The 19,489-nt window shown below is 38.3% G+C and overlaps 2 protein-coding genes across 4 annotated transcripts; one reads left to right on the top strand and one right to left on the bottom strand.

Annotated features, from left to right (window-relative positions):
- Positions 1-671: 671 nt before the first annotated feature.
- On the bottom strand, positions 672-8,432 carry LOC5515860 (THO complex subunit 7 homolog). Its single transcript, XM_001635911.3, has 8 exons — positions 8,290-8,432; positions 8,059-8,173; positions 4,756-4,883; positions 4,306-4,392; positions 2,673-2,730; positions 2,530-2,596; positions 2,334-2,403; positions 672-1,420 (listed from the first exon to the last, which is right to left on the bottom strand). Exons 1-8 carry the CDS (start codon positions 8,297-8,299, stop codon positions 1,338-1,340), a joined length of 618 nt encoding a protein of 205 aa, XP_001635961.1. The 5' UTR covers positions 8,300-8,432; the 3' UTR covers positions 672-1,337.
- LOC5515902 (cyclin-D-binding Myb-like transcription factor 1) lies at positions 8,372-19,185 on the top strand. Of its 3 annotated transcripts, none has more exons than XM_032385747.2 (16): positions 8,372-8,503; positions 8,711-8,922; positions 11,343-11,497; positions 12,192-12,378; positions 12,710-12,786; positions 12,861-12,939; positions 13,294-13,515; positions 13,837-13,990; positions 14,298-14,372; positions 14,543-14,611; positions 14,889-14,930; positions 15,138-15,217; positions 15,315-15,485; positions 15,785-16,044; positions 16,318-16,753; positions 17,091-19,185. In XM_032385747.2, exons 2-16 carry the CDS (start codon positions 8,751-8,753, stop codon positions 17,585-17,587), a joined length of 2,676 nt encoding a protein of 891 aa, XP_032241638.2. In that variant the 5' UTR covers positions 8,372-8,503; positions 8,711-8,750; the 3' UTR covers positions 17,588-19,185. The 3 variants fall into 3 exon arrangements, with proteins under 3 accessions (XP_032241638.2, XP_032241637.2, XP_001636020.3); XM_032385746.2 differs by having other exon boundaries at positions 8,383-8,521; XM_001635970.3 differs by lacking the exon at positions 14,889-14,930 and having other exon boundaries at positions 8,383-8,521.
- Positions 19,186-19,489: the final 304 nt, after the last annotated feature.

A 19,489-nucleotide genomic window follows, 5' to 3' on the forward strand; every position in this document is an offset into this window, starting at 1 on the left:
TTGCGGAATCTTGAGCTTATATATTAAGAATTGGGAATTTTATGCCCTTTTTTTTTTCTCTGTCTTTTCTGGGCAAGTTCCTGGCTATTGGTGGTGATAGCGGTTATGGACCTGGCGGTCCTGGTACCGTCTACCTGAAAATGTTCCTGGAAACTACAGTAATGGCACATATGGAAACAAGATACACGAGGCCGCCCATGCGGACAAAACGAGGATCTTCAGTATGGAAGTGACAACGTAACCAACTGGGTTTAGAACAGGGAGTCTTTTTAGCTCGGTACAAACAGGAGATAAGCAAACTCTGATGCATCTTTTAACTAATTCCCTTATGTACTACTGTATGTTATCATTCTCTCGTGCAAAACATGGTAACATCACCCGTAAGTCAAAGAGCGCTCGTCAGCCGCATTTCTGTTATTATGTTCATTTGAATATTTGAAGAAAAGTTTATGTGAAGAAATCTATGAATAACCACCTAAAAACAAAGTTTTATACTTCATATGTTTTTTTCGAATCAGCCAATTGGAATTGTTACTTTTTCTCACTCGTGATATTTCGCTAGGATGAGAAAAATATGGTGATAGCGACTTTTAAGTTGAACCAGAGATAACAGATGAAAAATTATTATTGCATTATCATTACACAGTATCAGAAAAACACTATACATGATAAAAGAGTGAATTCAAGTTTTAATAACAATAAAGTACAATATGTACATTAGATATTTTATGTAACCAGTTTGAAAGGTATAAATGGCTTATAGAAAACGTCTTATACTTTTTAGTCTTAATATTCTAAGGAAATATTGACATATTCATGAAATTGTGTGATCAAGATGTCGCAATAATAAATATCAAGTTTGCAGGTTTGAAAAGCTTATGATAATCTTGCCTTAAAAATACATGTCATGTCAAAAATACATGCCCAAAAATTACAGTCATCTCTTGTCATTAAGCCATTATGTAAAAGTCTCAAGACATTAAAAGAAAAGAAATAAGAAACTCCTGTTATTATGGACTCTAGCAAAACAGCCACATCAATGTCTGTCATGGCAATAGTTGCCTGCAAAATCATGGTTTTTGTCCTTTAGGGATTTTTAGGGCTACTATTCTTTGAAGTGTCACTCTTTTCCTCTCAAATCGAGGGGTATTCTTTTAAGATAGGCTTCCTTTCAAGGCTGCTTTTGCAAGGTTTTAATCAAAGTATTTCACTTTTTTTTAACTAAAATCACTTCCTTACCCAACCTAACGATGGAAGAAGCATTGTTTTTAGCGAAAATGTGTGTATGCTCCAACAGTATACACTTTGTACGTATGGGCACCCATCTTCTTTGTCAGCTATGTGTCCATCAATGCTACTTTGCCTGGTGACGTGATACTCTGCTGAGGTGACAGAGCTGTGCCTTCATCTGTTTTTTCATCTGTTGAAAATCAAAGTCTGTGATATGTGGCAATCATAACTTCACCAGGCAGAACATTCTGTTGGCCCTATGCTGTAAGTAAGAGATTTACTGGCTACCGTTACATTACATATAAACATTGCATATACTTTACAAACAGGAGCAAACATCTCTTTCTCATCCTTCAAACTACTACACATAAATATATGCATATACACATACCACCTACACAGAGCATCAGGCCAGCTAATGTATGCCATATTTAGTGTAATGTAGATTGTACTGCATTGACCCCTTTCTAATAAACACAGTCTTCCAAAGATCAATCTGCTTTTAAATCTATGTTTTGCAACCCACTGTGGTTCAAGGCTCATTAAAAAATTGCTAGATTCTGGTCTCTTAAAGTCAGGTAAATAATAAGATGCACATAAACTAATAATGGCTTAATGTCCTTTTTAAAATAGCTGATTCTTCTAAATGTTTAATGAATGTCCTCCCCTACCTCTTTGAGGTACCAATGCCCTGTAGCCCAGTTTTTCATTGTTCAATATACTTTATGTTACATAAATAGCAATGAGAGAAGGCAACAACTAATATAGGATGGACAATATCAATATGTTTTTTTATGGAATCTATGTACCAGAGATTAATTACCATACAAGCACAAAGAATCTTGTATGAACTCAACACTCTGGTAAACTTCTTAAAACGGATGGGGAAATGTCACTGCCATACACATTACACATTACACAAAGTAGTTTTCATAAACCAGTAGAATACACTTAGCTTATTTAGCACTAACACCTTTGTTCCTCATTTGTTCTGATTTGACTACTATAATTGAGAAATACTGTACATTTTGTTGCACTGGTTTATAAAAACTGCTCTACCATCACCAACATTACACTTCACCATGACACAAAATAACACCTACCATCAATCATCCTTTGCAGCTCATGTATGGTGTTGATAAGAAGGTAAAATTGTTTCTTTCTAAGCTCAAGCTGCAAGGACAAACAAGCTCCAATGAGCACTGCTCCTTAAATCGCAAGTATTCACGTTGTGTCAGAGAATTACAGTGGCTACTGTACTGTAAGAATACAATAATAAAAGCAGTGTCTGATCATTACCTTGGAAACAAGAGATTCTTTTGTTTCTGTTAGTGAGTTAAGATCCTTCTCCAATTCACTGATTTGTCTATTGCAAGAATGACATTGCAGTTATATATACAAAATGACATTTTTTGAAAGATTTTCCTATCGCCAGAACTGACCTCGTTGTCTCTTGCCTTTCAGGGTGCTTAGTAATTTCTTTGGCTAAAGCATCATATTCTAAAATGCAATTAAGAAGTTATACAGTAGTAAAACTTGTTATGACATAAATTTATGAGTAATTACTATAACTTATATCATATTCAAATTTAACAGAAATGTGTTGTATAAAATCAAACAAAAGAATGAGATGGAATACCACTTTATAACATAGAACAAATCAAAGCTTGTGAGAAATGTCCACCTCAAGGTTGCAACCTTGCTGATGGGTTTAAATAAACTAAAAACATAGTCAGGAGCTTAACCCATTGATTCCTGGCTATTTTTGAGCTGAATTTACAAAAAACAGACTGAAAACAGATACCTCCCCCCTATTCTGAGTTTTATACAGCCCGTCAAAGTCAAACACAGCTGCACCTAGTCAGCGGTATCCAAGCTTTCCAACAGTGCTTTGCGGCCCAACTTTTAATCCCTCGTCGTTGTGCTGAAGCCAGCACAAGTTGATGGTTGCTTGTATTTTTCATCAAAAATACAGCTATGAGCATATTAGAAGAGTGTCTCAGGACATCATGAAGTCTATTGGGGCATAATTGAGTGCTTTGCTTATGGATATTTGCAAGCAAAGGTGGATTCATGGTGATTTTTCTTGTTTGGCTTTGCCTGGACGAGAAAATAATTTTCTAATGAATCACCACAGCTCTCCTAAATGCTGTCTTTTCTGGAACCAAATAGATTCCAAAATTGTTTACACTGCTATTCTGGTTCTGTATGACCTGGAATTGATTTGTTTGGCTTCGGGATGAAACCATCTGACTTTGGGGAGAGGAGTGTTGACTGGCCCTCCCCTCGTGAATTTTCCCCTGGATCTCCCAGAATGCTTTGCAATACGTAAACATATTTTCGTGGTTGTACAATCCTTCAAGGAATGGGCATTGTGTTTTGAGGCCATGGAAATGAACCTGGAGGATCAGAATAAAGGTATCTATTTGTGTCTAGAGCTGTGTTTGCTGATCTCTCTCCCTTGTGTGGTATTTTGAGCGTTTTATTGAGAGGGGTGATTCTGCTTTTCTTTTCTTGTTTGATTTGAAATTTGTCAAAGAACCTGTGCTATTATTTGGCTTAAGAGTAGTTGCCAACACCTTGGTTGGATGCATATCTTCAAGAACATTTATCCCTTAGACTGATGCCTGAGTATCTTCATCTTGTTGTGTTTATTTTGCATTTATGGATTTTTTGGGTTGTAGGTACTTCTCAAGGCCCAACACCTGCACTTATCAAATGTGCTAGACACTCTACAGCAGCTCTGAGTCCAGATTGTTAAAATTCTGGTTTAAAACATTGCATGTACAGTACATAGCTAAGAAATGTTGTTCCATAAATAGCAAAGAGAGAAGGCCACAACCAATATAGGCTGGACAATTTCAGTCAATGTATTTTATGGAATCTATGTACCAGAGATTAATTACCATACAAGCACAAGAAATCTTGTATGAACTCAACACTCTGGGAAAACTATTGTCATTAATAAGACATAAATTTTGTATCATTAAATAAAGATACTGTATGGAGCACTTTGCTATTGCGCGTACAGTAGAAGACGAGGAGTTTTCTATTTTTGTCAAATTCTCTACCCACCCTGTTTGTTTCTTCTTATCCTTTTGGCTTCTTGAAGATTTGTTTTACAAGTTGCTATTTCCTCGTAGGCATGGGTAATACTCTGTTCTGTTTGAGATAAACATACCAGGTTTTTTTGTTTCTTGTTCTTTAAAGTGGGGGGGATAACTTGCATTTTTTTAAAAATGCAGATACATGGGCAATCATTTTACCTCTAAGTTTGGGATAAAAATACTAGGTACAGAATATCAGTATCCATTAAGGATACCTTATAACATCTAGGGACATATACAGGAGTTCAGGGGAGGGAGAAACAAGGGTTTCAAGAAAAGGGAGGAGAGGAATCTTTATCCTATCATGGATTTCCTGATACTTCTTCAAATGTTAAGCAATGGTGAATCCCCTACAACATCAAACTAATTGTCTCACATGCTTCCCATTGCCAAAGTAATACAATATTGGACAACCTACCAACTTCTTTATAAGCTTTCTCATAGTTTTCTGTTTCCCTTTCATTCATGGCATGCACCATCTCTGTCTTTCCCATGGCAAACTCACATTGGGCCAGTTGGGCTAGCAACTTCTGATATGAGGCATCACTTTAAATACAGACAATCATTATTAAAATTCTATGTGTACAAGATCTATTTTTGGTCTATTTTTGGCTTGTTACTGAAGACCACTTCATTCCTCACAAATTTGAATATCTATAGCAGATTCCACACATTCTCATAGGCAATGTGATGTGTATAGGATTGATTTCCAGCTCCTTTTTTGTGATTGAAATTTCAGCCAATCAGAAAAGCGCCTGGGATATCTCTTATGCAGAAGGCCGCTAACCATTAGAAAGGCTCAAGTACAAAGGTCTTGAATCCAAAATCCGATAGATTAGCATTGTTATGTTTCTGATACAGAGTTTTTTTGTATTCCCTGTCAATGGCTTTAGATTGCCTTTTACACAAAATGGGCGTGTTTATCCTACCAGCTTCAGAGAATCGCACAGATTTAAGAATAGGAGCTTTTATGGGGACGTTTACAATCATTGACTGATGAAGCGACAGCAGAACAATGAAACAGTTCGAAAGTGTGTGAGGATTAGCGAGATTCACACTTCCTGGCCTCAGTAGGATGGGGAAAATAGTTTCACAGATCTTCAAAATCCTATTTCACTTTAAAGCTAATTATCAAAGATTGTGGAGGCAAATTAGATATTCTATTTACATTTTGTGCGCCAGCAAGTGATTGCTAACATCCATTGGCACATATTTCTTACTTTTCACATTTTAGCAAGCTATGTTGGGCTTTGAGACACTGATTTTGCACTTCCTCGTGTTTTAATTTACCTTTTTGAAGGTTTGGGTGTTTTATAAAACAAATAATAATAATATTAAATAAATAGATAATAAATAAAATAAAGTCAAATAATATTGGAAGTGACATCACAGACAAGCACGTGTGAGCATTGATCCAGCCGTTAGTGGAGCAGAGGAGGCCTAGCGACGCCTGGAAATCAAGCCTATGATGTGTATTACTATACAGTTGAAGCTCTCTGAGCGACCGCTCTCGTAAGCGACCAGCCCCGATAACAACCATGATCACGAATCACCGATCGAATAGTCACACAAACTCTGTAATTCTAAGCTCTCGTAAGCGACCAGCTTATCGGTGCGACCAGCTCCATTAACGACCACAATTTCAAAATACCAACTGAGATTTTCTTTTATTTTTAAGCTCTCGTAAGCGACCACAATAATTTTTGGCTTTACAACATCAGTCAACACCTGATAAACATCATATCCAATGCATGCTGAAATCACATATAAAGCGGAAATGTTGTAATGTTCCACAAAAGCTGCCTTTCCAGTAGGCAACTATTAAAGAATTTCATAATTTCAATTTTCTAACTTAAATTTCAAACATTTCTGTGTCTCCAGAAAATGTGTAGATGCAAGGAATCTCTAGTCCATTGCCAGCTCCACGATTTATCCTTTTTGCAGTTACAATAGCCATCCACTTGTTTGTTGCATGCTTTAGAAATCGGCTAACAAAAGACGCCATGCGATCGTCGTAGACGCAGAAGATATTCTCATGACGAAAAGCTTAAGTCTTCGATATAAACGAGCTGATAACGAGCTACTTTGCGTAGAATTAATTGCTATTAAATAAAACAACTCACTCTCATGATAAGTCAAATACTAGTTTTAAAATCAAGCAATAAACCAAAATATCACAGCGTTGTTATAATCACGATAACTTTTAGATTCCATTTTAATTAAGCTCCCGTAAGTGACCAACACCTATTGTTCAAGTTTTTGGCGCCCAGTGGTCACTTATGACCACAATTCTCAGTTCCCAAGGTGGTCGCTTATGAGCTTCAACTGTATTTGTTTTTCAAAATGAAAAACTTAAGGCTACAATCCGCTCCAAAACTCTTGATACCTCTACACCTATTTTAGTACCAATTAGAATACAATAGCATTACAAAACACTCCCTCTGTCCTTGAAATAATCACCCCTCCCCCCTGGTCCAATGTTGGTCCGATAGCAGGATGTCGACTCTCTGACATGGCCCACTGGAATTTCAACATCGGACCGAGGTGGGGGGGGGGGGAGAGGGGGTGTCTCGTATGTTGACGGGATCTTGGCCGGCCGGATACAAATTTTTTTACTCCGTTTGGCAAATTTCAAAAGGTATCAAGTAATTTTGGCGCAGATTGTAGACAAGAGTTTACAGATGTGTCCAAGCACTGCAGCAATGGTGTCAAGTTACTGAAAATTGTGTGTTTTCACGTGCATCTGTACTCTGGTTTCAGAGCCTCCAACGTCTCTCTATTTAGTGGCCAGAGAGGTTGAGACGAGGCTCTGGCCTCTCGAAGCGCTATCTCGACTTCTGCCTCACTTCCATGTTAAAGTTTTGTGATTAGCATGTGTCAGTTTTATGTGGTGCTACCTTGGATGTAAACATCTCTTCGCTTGGGAATCGAATTCACGAGTATGAAAAGCGCATGAAAACCTGATTTAGAAACAACAACATTCATCTGAAAACCCATGGGATCATTAATGTAGAGCTAGGACAAGAATCTGCGCATAGGAGATGGGGAATACAGCATTGTCTTGGGGAGGCACTTCAAGGAGGAGAAAATCGCGGATAAGCTTGCAGTTAAGGGGCAAAATGACCAGTACAATCGCTTGCTTGGGGTAGTTGAATCCACTATCGTTGAGGCGAGAGCAAACGCCAAGAATAAGCTGGAAAATCTGTGATTTCCCGTAGTCGGCAGCACAGAGAAGACATCTCGCCGCTTTATGAACTCGTAAAAAGAGACTCCCCTTGAACAGACTTTACATTTTTAATACTGGTATATCCTGTAACTAATTCGGACTGCAAAGCACTATGAAAATTGCGATCAAAATAATATATCGCCCCTCTACTTCGTTTGTTTAGATGTTTGTTATTGCGAACAACAAGAATTAAAAACGGGTTTTGACCTTTTGAACTTGAAGCGAAAATACGATAGAAAACTGTTAGAATTTCTTGGTTTCCATGACCACGCGTCAATTGGCCAATCAGCGACCAAGTTCAGATTCTGAATCTAGCAGAAGTCGAAATAGCGCTTCGAGAGGCCAGAGCCTCGTATCAACCTCGCGGGCCACTGAATAGAGAGACGTTCAAGGCCCTGGAACCAGGGTAGAGTATCTGCTAAAACACGCAAAAATTGCTAGTACGCTACAAAAGGGGGAGGGTTACCCAAATATATGCTAGAAGCAATAACATACTTGTCGTCGTCTGTGCTGTTACACCATTTTACAAACGTCTTCATGAGCGTCGTGATGCGACGGTCGTCGCCGACACCCTCACCGTCTATCAACAGCCTTTTTCTTATTACTTCATCTGAAGTCACGAGAAAATGGAATAGTTTACACAATATCATGTCTATTGGCACAAAGTTTCATTAGAAAGGCTTTATATAGAGACAGACAATTTTGGACAGGAAGAAATTCACCTACCGTCCGCCATCTTGGAATGCGCTGTAGAGTAACCCCGCTGATAGAAATCTCAAGGGCTCGCCATAAAGATGTTCGGGGTGGTCTAGCCCTGATTTTTTTTTTCTCCCCATTAGAAAAGATCAAAAGGCTTCAAATTGACCTCATGAAATTACATTTTATCCTTACAAAATACCTCTTTGCCGCTCTAACATATTGAGCAAACCTTCCTTAAAAGGTTGGTTGAGTTTTATTGGTGAGTATGGGCGAAAAAAGGGTTTAAAAGCACTGTCTTTAGAAGCACATGTTGTTGTGGCTGGTTGTGTCTACGTCCGGGGCTTTGTACATTCGGGGATTTGAGTTTTGACCCGACCTCAAAGTCCCGTACGTTGAGCTCGAAATTCGAAAATAACAAAGATAAAGATGTTTTGGTTTGCGATGTCAGGTCAAGTAAGCCCCTCGCGGGAATTACGAAGCGGCCTTCGATGGAGACGGAGAAAGAAAAGAAAGAAGGGACAGAAATCGATGGATCCCTAAGCGATGAAGGTTCGCGTACTGCAGAAGGGAGGGCCATTGACTTAGCGACGACACCACAAGGTCTGGACTTCTCTCAAAATTTCCCTATGAGCTCCGAAGATCAATCCGTCGACGAAATCGGTAATTGTGCATTTAGATTCGCCTTACAAAGCTAAAAGAGCTGTGATAGCCGAAGATAATTTTATTTTGCAACGATGGCTTTTATGGGGATTGTCCCAGTGCTATGACAGACATTTTGTACTTTTCTATGAGATTTGCAGACTACAGGTTTCTGCAAGTATATGTCCAAGATATCATCAATCAATCTGTATTTAATAGCAATATGAAATTAATATATTCTCTAACTGTACTTAGCCTAATGTCTTCGTTTCCCTGAGGCCATTTTATACTAAAATTTATGCAAACGTGTAAGACAGGCAAAAAACCCCTTTATGTTACACTTACATTACACTTCATTGGAAATGCATCTTCTCTTCAGCCAGCGAACTGCATCCTTTGGTATTTTTTTTTACTCAATACAATTCTCCCCACCCTTATTGACTTATCTAGTTTTTACAACAATTACATTGTTGTGTACTAAAATTTATCATTACATGAAACTGTCACGAACGTGTGTTAGTTTGTACCCATATTTTTACATAAACAGCCACACATACCTCTCCAGATGTGAAGCAATTCATAGATCCGACATGTCAATCACGCGCACATGAATAGCAAATCAGGAGAGATGGTGCAATGACAGCCATGTGGTCCCACAAATGTCCCCAAAAAAGTCGGCATTGGACAGCGACTTTAAGTGTAGAGTTGGGACTCAAATTCTAGAAAAACCTGTTTAAAATTTACTTACTACAAAGAAACGAGAAGCATAAGCAAACAAACCACTTACAAGAGCAGTTAAAGTCCTACCATTAAACTTGTGTTTTATATTACCTATGTTACTTCAATTACATATAAGAATGAGACTGTTGTTTGTATTTTTGCTCTAGATCTTGACGTTTGCCGATAAAACTTGTAGCTAGAAGTCAGCCGAATTCAGCTTTCTCTTCTTCTTTTCCCCGCACTTAAATCACTGCAAGTTGACAAAAATAGCTTTGAAAATACATTAACGCATAGACCTACCGAAGAGAGCACCACTTTATCTGATCATTTCCAAGTTTTCGTTCGTGCCGTTTCCATTCAACAACCAAACTCCTACTAGTTATCTTTTTCTATGCTTCTCCACAAGATTTTGACCAAGCTTGGGCAACAAGACAAGTTTCCATCATGTTAGGTTACTGTTTTATTTCCCAAGTTGCAGGAAAACTCCTAAAAACGTCTATATTTTAGATAAATCCAAGCAGGACTCTGAGCAGAACTGTCCTCATCTGACATATTGTAAAATTTGTGGGACATTTGGGTTGCACTTTGCTGGCTTCTATTTGCTGCTTTCTGATTGGATATTCGTGCATGCGTTGGATCTATGAATTGCTTGAATAGTTGACTCTACCTGAATAAGCACCTTTGCAAAGAAAAAATATGGATAAGTGCCTCTGCTAAACTTGTTGCACAATAGACTTTGATGAAAAGGGGGACTTAGAGTTAGAAAGGAAGTATTAAGGTAATTCCCTTGAATTGCACTGCACACCCCTTCTGCGCATAGTGGCGCGCGTTGTTTGTTCGAATTTTCCGGTATTAAGTGCGTGCGCGCCACAGTTGTACAAGAAAACACAGCAGAAGGTGCACGTTTTTTACTTAAAAACGCTTTGAAAGAAAAACGAAGTTGGTTACCCCCATTTTTTATTTGTTCAAATAGTTAAATATATATGGAAAAAGGATATCCTGAAAAAAGAAAAAAAGTTGGATTGTAGAAGTGTTGTTATTTCTCTTAAAAGCCGTAAAAATACTTCAAAATGGCGCTTTTTAACGTATGAATAGTGGCGAAAACAATGTCTTTTAGTGCGATCTCTTAAAATGTGATTTGTTTTGAACGTTAGCTACTACGGGTTATTGTTTATGAGATCGGATTTTGGCAGCTCGAAAAAACAGAACTTAATTTTCTAAAGACTATAGGCACTCTTTTTTGAAAACTAAAAGTAGGGATTTTTTCTTGCGCGATCAGTAAAACGCGTCAACTCTACGCCCCTCTGTTGTAAAAACGAGTTCGATACCCCCATTTTTTTGTCACATTTTTTGAAAGCCCTTAACTTCAATATTGTTTAAGCCAAGTTTAAAAGGAATTACCTTAATAACTGACAGTACTACCCACAGTAAAATTTTAAATTGGACAACCTGTTTTGTTATATGTTCTTGGAAATTGTTTCTCCTTGCACATTGTAAAAGACATAGATAAAACAGATACTGCAATAAGTGCCTCCCCAAATAAGAGCCATCTCACTGTGCTTATTCAAGCAATTATGTTGCTTTATTTTCAGTACATGAGACCAGATTTAGACCTCAATCAAACAATTCATTCCCTCAAATGGATGCAATTAGTCTTTGATTTTTTTCTTATTTTTTAATATTTATAGTTTCAGAACTTATTATTTTTTTATCATTTTAAAAATCAAACTCAGCAAAGAGGAAACATCCTGATGATGGTCACTTAGAAGGCTCAGATGCCAAAGCTGCCCATCTGGACCTCCAACCCTCAGATGAATATGAAGCTGTTAGTGGGCTTGTTACCATAGCAACACCTGTAGCTATAGCAACAAGTCAGGTACTGTGATGTAATTTTTAAATTATTCTGGGGAGTATTTCCTTTGTTAGAGATATCACAACTCCAATTACACATCTTTTTTATTGTTTACTGCATACCTAATACTATTGCAAGGTTGCCCCTTCCTACTGGATGAGCCAACCCAAAGTTTTCTTTGGCATGAAGCATGAGAAGGCAGTGTGTTTGGAATATTTTAGATGTAGTCAACTATTGTCAGAGTTCAACTGGGCAACATTTAGAATTTCAGTGGAAATCTGCCAATGGATTGCAATAGCACACTATGGATATATGTTATTTGAAAGTATTTTTTATCTTTTTTATTTTACTATTATAAGTAGTAATTTTAGTATTAATTATTATAACACTATTATCATTATCATTATCAATTATAGCCTACCTAAGGCTTTGATAGTTTTTCCGGCACAAAAGCCCTGAAAACATGGAGTTGGCAAAGCCTTCAGGTAGGCTATTACCCTTATTATTATTGTTACCATTATTAGCTATCAAAGAATAAAACGTTAAACACAAACAAATTGAGAAACCTGCCAGCAAGGAATATTTGCTTGATACTTGAATGTTGACTTTCATTTTATAATAGAATAGTTGTTCCCCCTGTCTGTCTCCTACTTTCAATTGGTTGATTTGTTTCATATTGAACTATTAGCAGCATCACTTCTACTGGTCCACTTTGTAGGATACTCCCATTAGTGACACATGTTCAACTGATCTGAATATCACTAATGCTCTGGCGGCAATCACTGGTCAAGCTAGTCATGAACCAACCCTTCTACCAAGTGCCCCAGCCCCCGAAGTTCAACAAGATAGGGTGAACCAGGCGTGGTTCACTACAAAGGAGGATAAGGACACTTTGCATGGGAAAGGTATTGTTTATGCACTCTTGTACTGTATACATGTAAACAGGAAGAACAAATATTTCACCCAATTTACAATAAAATAGATAACTGATATTTTGGAAAAGTATATTTTAAATTTTCATGACAGATTTGCTGCATCACATTTTTTTTTCAAATTATGAAAATTGCCAAAATTGAGATAAAGACAATCTAGTGGAATAATTTCACATTTATCACATTCAAAAAAGGTTTACTTTCAACATGGGACCACTTTATCTTTGGTTACTGTACTCTCGCCATCAATATTGGTAAGCTTTTTGAATAAATGCTCTTTAAAATGATTTATTCTGCATTGTAGGAATGAAGTGGCGTCAAGGAATGTGGTCAAAGGAAGAGAATGATCTCTTGAATGCTAACATTCTTGAGTACTGTAAAGTGAGTAGTACTTTGTTTATTTGTCTCTGTTAGCTGTTCAGTGTTTTCTAACAGTTTTTTTTTTGTTTTCACAGTTAAACAATATATCAGACCCAAACGTCATAATTTTCAGCATGACAAAGGATGAGAGAAAAGACTTCTATCGTACCATAGGTGAGGCTAAGTGTTGTTTTGATTTTAAAATGGTATTTGTATGTATATATGAAAAGGCAGGAGGCCACTAGCAAACATCACACTTTCGGGAGGATATCCAGAGAAAAATACAGGGCAGGGTCCAGCAATAATTCACTGACCTTTGAATGGTTTTAAAATGGCAGTAATTTTGTAAATAGACACTTCATCTATTCAGCCATTACCCACATGATTTCTCATTTCTTCATATGAGCAGGTTGGGGTCCAGTACCCTTTGACTGTCCCTCTGCACCTGACATTACATATGGATTAAATGCTTGTACTATCTTTATTGGCAGTGACACTTTTTCTACTGTTGTCTTGTTATTTCACTAGCCAAGGGCATCAAGCGACCCCTGTTTGCTATCTACCGTCGAGTACTGCGTATGTATGACAGAAGGAATTATATTGGCAAGTATTCCAATGAGGAAGTGGAACAGCTGAAGGCCCTCAAGGAGAAGCACGGTAATGACTGGGCCACCATTGGTCATGCCATGGGACGCAGTGCCTCTTCAGTCAAGGATCGATACAGGCTGCTCAGAGAGAGCTGCCAATCAGGTAAGTACAGTGAAGGGCAGAGGAACAATATTGTTGAACCTTGTATTGAGGGTGATAGCCCATGACTGAGTTACTATGAATGCAGAAAAGCATGTGCTACTAAATGTTCTTTGCTTTTCTTCTTTGCTTGCTGCCTAAAACAACTATAAGGAAGGATTTGTTTAAAATTACCATTCGTTGAGTCATCCCTCTGAAAACATCCTGACCTTAATCAGATTCAGACTGGGATCCTTTGACTTGAAAATCTTGATGTATCCATGTTGTTCTGGGCTATCCTTGGATTTTTTTAATATACCACAATGAGGGGTTTTGCTGACACAGGTAAATGGACTGCTGATGAGGAGGAGCGCCTGTCTAATGCTGTCCATGAGGCAAGTGGCACCCAACCTGGGGAGAGTGTCACTGGTGGTATTTCTTGGTCTATTATTGCTGAGAAAGTGGGGACACGGTCAGAGAAACAGTGCAGATCAAAATGGTATGTCAATTTATTATTTTTTAGAGGATTATGAAAAGCAGGGATTGATACCGGGTACAGTAAAAGCACAAAGTGTGTGCTGATACCAACAGCAGTTTGGGGCAAAACCTGTTGAATAAGGGGCTTGCTGTATGTAACAAGTAGTTCTCTGGGTGTAGTTATTTATCTAATCAAGAAATAACCAACACTTAGCTTATTAAAATATACACATTTCAAAATCAAGAATCTTCCCTGTGGATTGACCAAGATGCCTATTGATATAGAGGCATGTTTGTTTATTTTGTTTGATTATTGTATTATACAATAGGCTAAACTACCTGAATTGGAAAGAGAAAGGGGGGAAAGAATGGACCAAAAAGGATGAGATTAAACTTATTAACAAGTAAGTTATGCGAAAACAATTTATTATTATTTTTTGTTTATTTCTTATATTTTTTCTTCACCACAAGTGGCAGGGTTACCAAAACAGCAGTACTATTCACTGCGGGCCCTTAGGTGATCATCATTCCACTTATAATGCCAACTTATACAGTAATGTGTTCTTTTTTGTAGGATTTATGATTTGAATGCTGAGGAGGAAAACCTTGTAAACTGGCAAACACTGATGTCAAACTGGCCCAGGTGTGCAATTTATTTTGATGTCTTCATGTCCTTCAAAGCAATTATGTACCTTAGATTACCTGTTTGTTTTATTGGGTATCTTAGGATAATTAAATAAAGACATGACACTACCATTTTTGTATATTGTTTAGGGTCATTGCTGAATTTTCTCAAAAGGCATCCCTGTACCAAAATTTTGAGAGTTCAACCCCCCCTTAACCATTTATTGTTGCATGCAGCACTACCAAAAGTCCTATTGATTCCCCTATGAAATATTTTTCTTGTGGTGCCTCTTCAGTCAAGGATCGATACAGGCTGCTCAGAGAGAGCTGCCAATCAGGTAAGTACAGTGAAGGGCAGAGGAACAATATTAGACATGACACTACCGTTTGTGTATATTGTTTAGGGTCATTGCTGAATTTTCTCAAAAGGCATCTCTGTACCAAAATTTTGAGAGTTCACCCCCCCTTAACCTTTTATTGTTGCATGCAGCACTACCAAAATCATTTTGATTCCCTTATGAAATATTTTTCTTGTGGGCTTTCAGTGTCCGTTCACCTCAATGGCTGAGAAGCAAGTGGTGGGGGTTAAAGAAACACTGCCCTGTTAGCTGTGACACATTTAGAGGTACAAGCTTGTGTTCAAATTTTTCATTTTATAGCCTTGTGCAAATAGCATCCAGAGTGGTTAGCAATTGCTGGGTACTCATTTGTCACCGTTGCAGAGAAACTTGACTACCTACGATGTAACTGGGTTGACACGCTTCAGTCGAAGATAGAGCGTCAAGAAACCAGATACAAGGGTGGCCGTATTACCCACAACTTTGTGTCATCACCTCGCCAAGCAGCATATACCTCAGGGCTTTCGTCAAACAGCATTGCCCAGACTATCACAGGTGCAGCAAATATTTTGACACTCATACACAGTATTATTAGCTTCTAAAAACCCTTGTAGTAAAGCTTGTGACAATTTTCTTCTACAGGATGATTTTTAAATGAAAGTTTTTTTAGGATCAACCACTGTAATTTTGGGTATTATTAATTTTCTACTCTGACTTCAAGGTCACAAGTTGTCTAGATATTTCTCACACACCATATACTGTCCCTCATGGATAATAACTATGAATCCTTGTTGAAGTAGATCCTATCAATCCTGAACATTCATTAGTTATGCCTTTTTTTCTTTATCCTACAGTAAACAGTGATGGTTCAATCACACGTGAAGATGAAACTGTACTGCACCCCCAGGGGAGATATGAGGTGGTCACTGTCAACACCATCCCCAATACAGAGGGGGGCTACCACACCCAGACCAGCCAGGGCCAGCCGTCCTATATTATTCACTCACTGCCCACTTCCCTAGCAGCAGGACAGACCTACATCATCCAGCAGCCAACCTTAGAGCTTATGAGGCAGGGGCATGTGGAGGGTAGCTTGGCCTCACAAGGAGATCAGGTACAGTGAGCTATAATTATAGCCCAAATAGCCAGTGAAAGCCGAAAAGGGGGGGGGGGGGTGGGGGGCATTGTCAAGACAAAAGTGTGGGCAGTTTATCCTTTGTACACTGAGCTATGGTTAGCATAACACCTTTTTTTGACTTAGCACACTTAAACCGGCATTGTCAACAGTTAACTTCCAGACGGCCAAAGTAACCTGGTGCCAATGCCTCTTTAATGGTTGACCTTTGAACTGTAACAGACCAAAGTTAAGTATTTATGTATTCAACAGGTCCATATCACCCCGCAGGGTGTTGTCATGACTGCTACAGTTCTGCAACAAAATCAAGGAGTCCGAAGCCTTGCAAACGTGAGCCCAGAGCTAGCTCAAGCCATCGTACAGACAGACATCACCGGGCCCATAACTGCATCAGAACTAGAAAACCCAAACCACCTCTCTGACAACCCAGACACCCAGTCACTACACCTCTCTGATTCAGGAGCCGAACAGTCACTTGAAAGTAACACGCTGCAAGAGAGTCTTCCACACCAGGTTGACATCAGCCAAACGCATGTGGAGGAAGCCGAAATGGTGGGTGCTACTCACATCATCCACCCTGCACAGGTGGCGGCAGCAGTACCCCAGATGGGTGTGGTTGAGCAGATGGGGGAGCAGGGGAGTCAGCTGATGGAACAGAATGATAACAGACATGATACATACCAGCAAGGTGATGGTATAACTGCCCAATCACGTTCTTATGATCTAGTGCAAATTAGTGGCAGTTGTTAGACACCCCTTACAGCATGTATGCATCAACAGCCGTGGCAGGCTTAACTTGCTCTACCAGCCATGTCAACACCTTCCATCTATTAGTAATTGATGGGTGCCCTAACAGCCTTGTCAACATTTTGCTTTAAGTATTTCTTAGATACTCTATCAAAGTATCACTTCAACAGCTTGCTACTGGAAATTACAACAAAAATTGGTATTTGATAGGTTATCTGATAACTAATAACTCAGCAGCAAACTCCATTTCACTGACTCTGTTTCTCCCTGTCTTACAGGTCCAGCAGCTATAGCCCAATCACTAGATGACACAGTTTTGACAGTCTCCTCAGGAACCCAGCAAATATCACAACATCCACTCTCCCAACCCATCCTATCAGAGGCCATCCCACAGTCCTTCAAAACGCTAGTCTCCACTTTTTCAACAATCCCAGGAGAAGTAACCCATGTGGTACAAACAGATGTCATGCAGAGCAGTGCCAATGAGCAACTCCATTTGTCAAGCTATGCACCACCAGACACAATCGAAGCACAGAATGATGTAGAGGTTGCTAGTGAAAACTCTCATCATATGTCAAATATTGGCAGTGTTGACATAGCTTGTAACGCTGAGATACCACATCATTCCCTTCAGCAAGCGACAGCAGATGATGATGTAACCCCGCAAGCTGTGCTGCCAGAGCAGTTTCTTCAGTTGCATGCTGATGAGCATGTTGAGTTGCCAAGTGAAAGTCATTCCACTTTAGAGCCTTCTGTTGTCGTTACTAGCATGTAATTCCAAAACAATTACAACAAACTTTGAAATGTGGAAGGTGCTATAGAGTAGGTCCTTTGCACCACATATTAAGTACAGGTTTATTCCATTTATTTTTGACAGGCATCATGCCTCCCCCAACCATGGCGTGTGTTTGTATGTTTGTTAAGTATGAGAACATAATAAAAGACAAAGGAAACAAGGTGTTGTTAAAAAGATTATCTATTGATAGTGATGTTTAAGAAGGCTTGTTAGTAATTCTTTTTAGCATTTTTTCATTTTATTCGTAAAATTGACATCTAGTAGTCTCCAATCTCATCAGATTCCATTCATGTTTTCGGATGATAATATTTAATCAATTTAATTAATTTGTCTGCATACTCCATTTTCTACCCTCTTGCTTTGGCCAACATTGTGTTGTCCTACAATTTGTTTAAGAGAAAGCAGATACACCTTTGTTGTTTTCAGCAAATAAAAGCTCTGTGGTTTTCTTCATATATACGCAAAGAACAGAGGTATAGATTATTTTGATTAGACATGACAAATTCATACAATTATTATTTAGATTTCGAATCCTCTTGAAATTCAATGTCTTAGCTTAAAAATGCGACCAATACGCAATTCTGTGCTTCCCCATTTTAGTGGAGCTTAGAGGACCATACAATACAGCTACTCACCAAGTTCTGTCCCTATCCCGAAATACAATATCGATAATTTGAAGTATTTTTAATTTGTTCTCCATGCAAAAAAAAAAAAAAAAAAAAACTTGCATGCTCGATGGAACACCCTAATGATTCATGTTGTGGACCTGGGAGACATTGTGCATTGGGACATTTTTCTATTGTCATGTAGCAAACTGGTAACTCGATCTTGAAATAAGTTTGCTGCATAACAATAGAGTGCTCTGTTATTTCCTTGCAAAACACATGCAAATGTCTCCTAAGTCCACAACATTAATAATTAGAGGGTTTCCATTGAGCATGCAAGTGTTTTGGCTTGGGCTAGAGAACGGATTAAAACCACTTCATTCTCGATGTTGTATTTTGGGATAGGGACAGAACTTGGTGACTAACTGTATTGTAGCCCCCCTAAGCTCTACTAAAACAAGGAAGCACAGAATTGCTAATTTATCGATTTTTAAGCAAAGACTTTGAATTTTCAAGAGGATCAGAAATCAATAATAATTGTACTAATTCTGTCTTTGGTCATGTCTAATAAAAACAATCTATACCCCTGTCCTTGGCTTACATATGAAGTCAACCACTAAGCTTTCATGGGCTGAAGACAACAAAGTTGTCTCTGCTTTTTAAAAAAAAATGAAGGATAGCATGCAACAAAAAAAATTTACATGGTCAGTTTAGACTTGCCACTATGATCCCCATTATGCCCTAGCATAAGTTATGTCTCTCCACAAATTTTAAGAAAAAGCATTGGTTATTTTTGGAAATATATTGGAATGTTCCTAAAATACTGGTCTGTTCTCGTGTTAAATAACTTTAAATCAGTTACAGATAAATAAAATAAAACAGTAGCACATCAAATATGGATGATTGAATATAATCCTCGAATGAAATCGGAAAAGATTCGAGACTACTAGACGTCAATTTATAACAAGTAAATTGAAAAAAAAAAAGGCTATAAAGAATTACCAATGAGTCTCCTTAATTTAAAAATAAATGTTTCCGGGGGGTGGGGGGGGGGTCTTCAAGGTAAAAGTGATAGGAATGCTCATCGGAAAACATAAAAAAATGCCCCTCAAAAATACCTGCACGGCCAAAAATTGTTTCCCTAAACACCACCTTAGGAGCATTAAAAATACCATTTCTAAGAGAAAAGCCTCTTTTTTTCTCGGATACCCCCTAAAAAAATACCCGAGGACCGATTTTGACCCCTAAAAAATATGATGAGCATCCCTATTAGCTC

The sequence above is a fragment of the Nematostella vectensis genome, chromosome 1 (assembly GCF_932526225.1).
Source record: "Nematostella vectensis chromosome 1, jaNemVect1.1, whole genome shotgun sequence".
NCBI classification, from domain to species: domain Eukaryota; kingdom Metazoa; phylum Cnidaria; class Anthozoa; order Actiniaria; family Edwardsiidae; genus Nematostella; species Nematostella vectensis.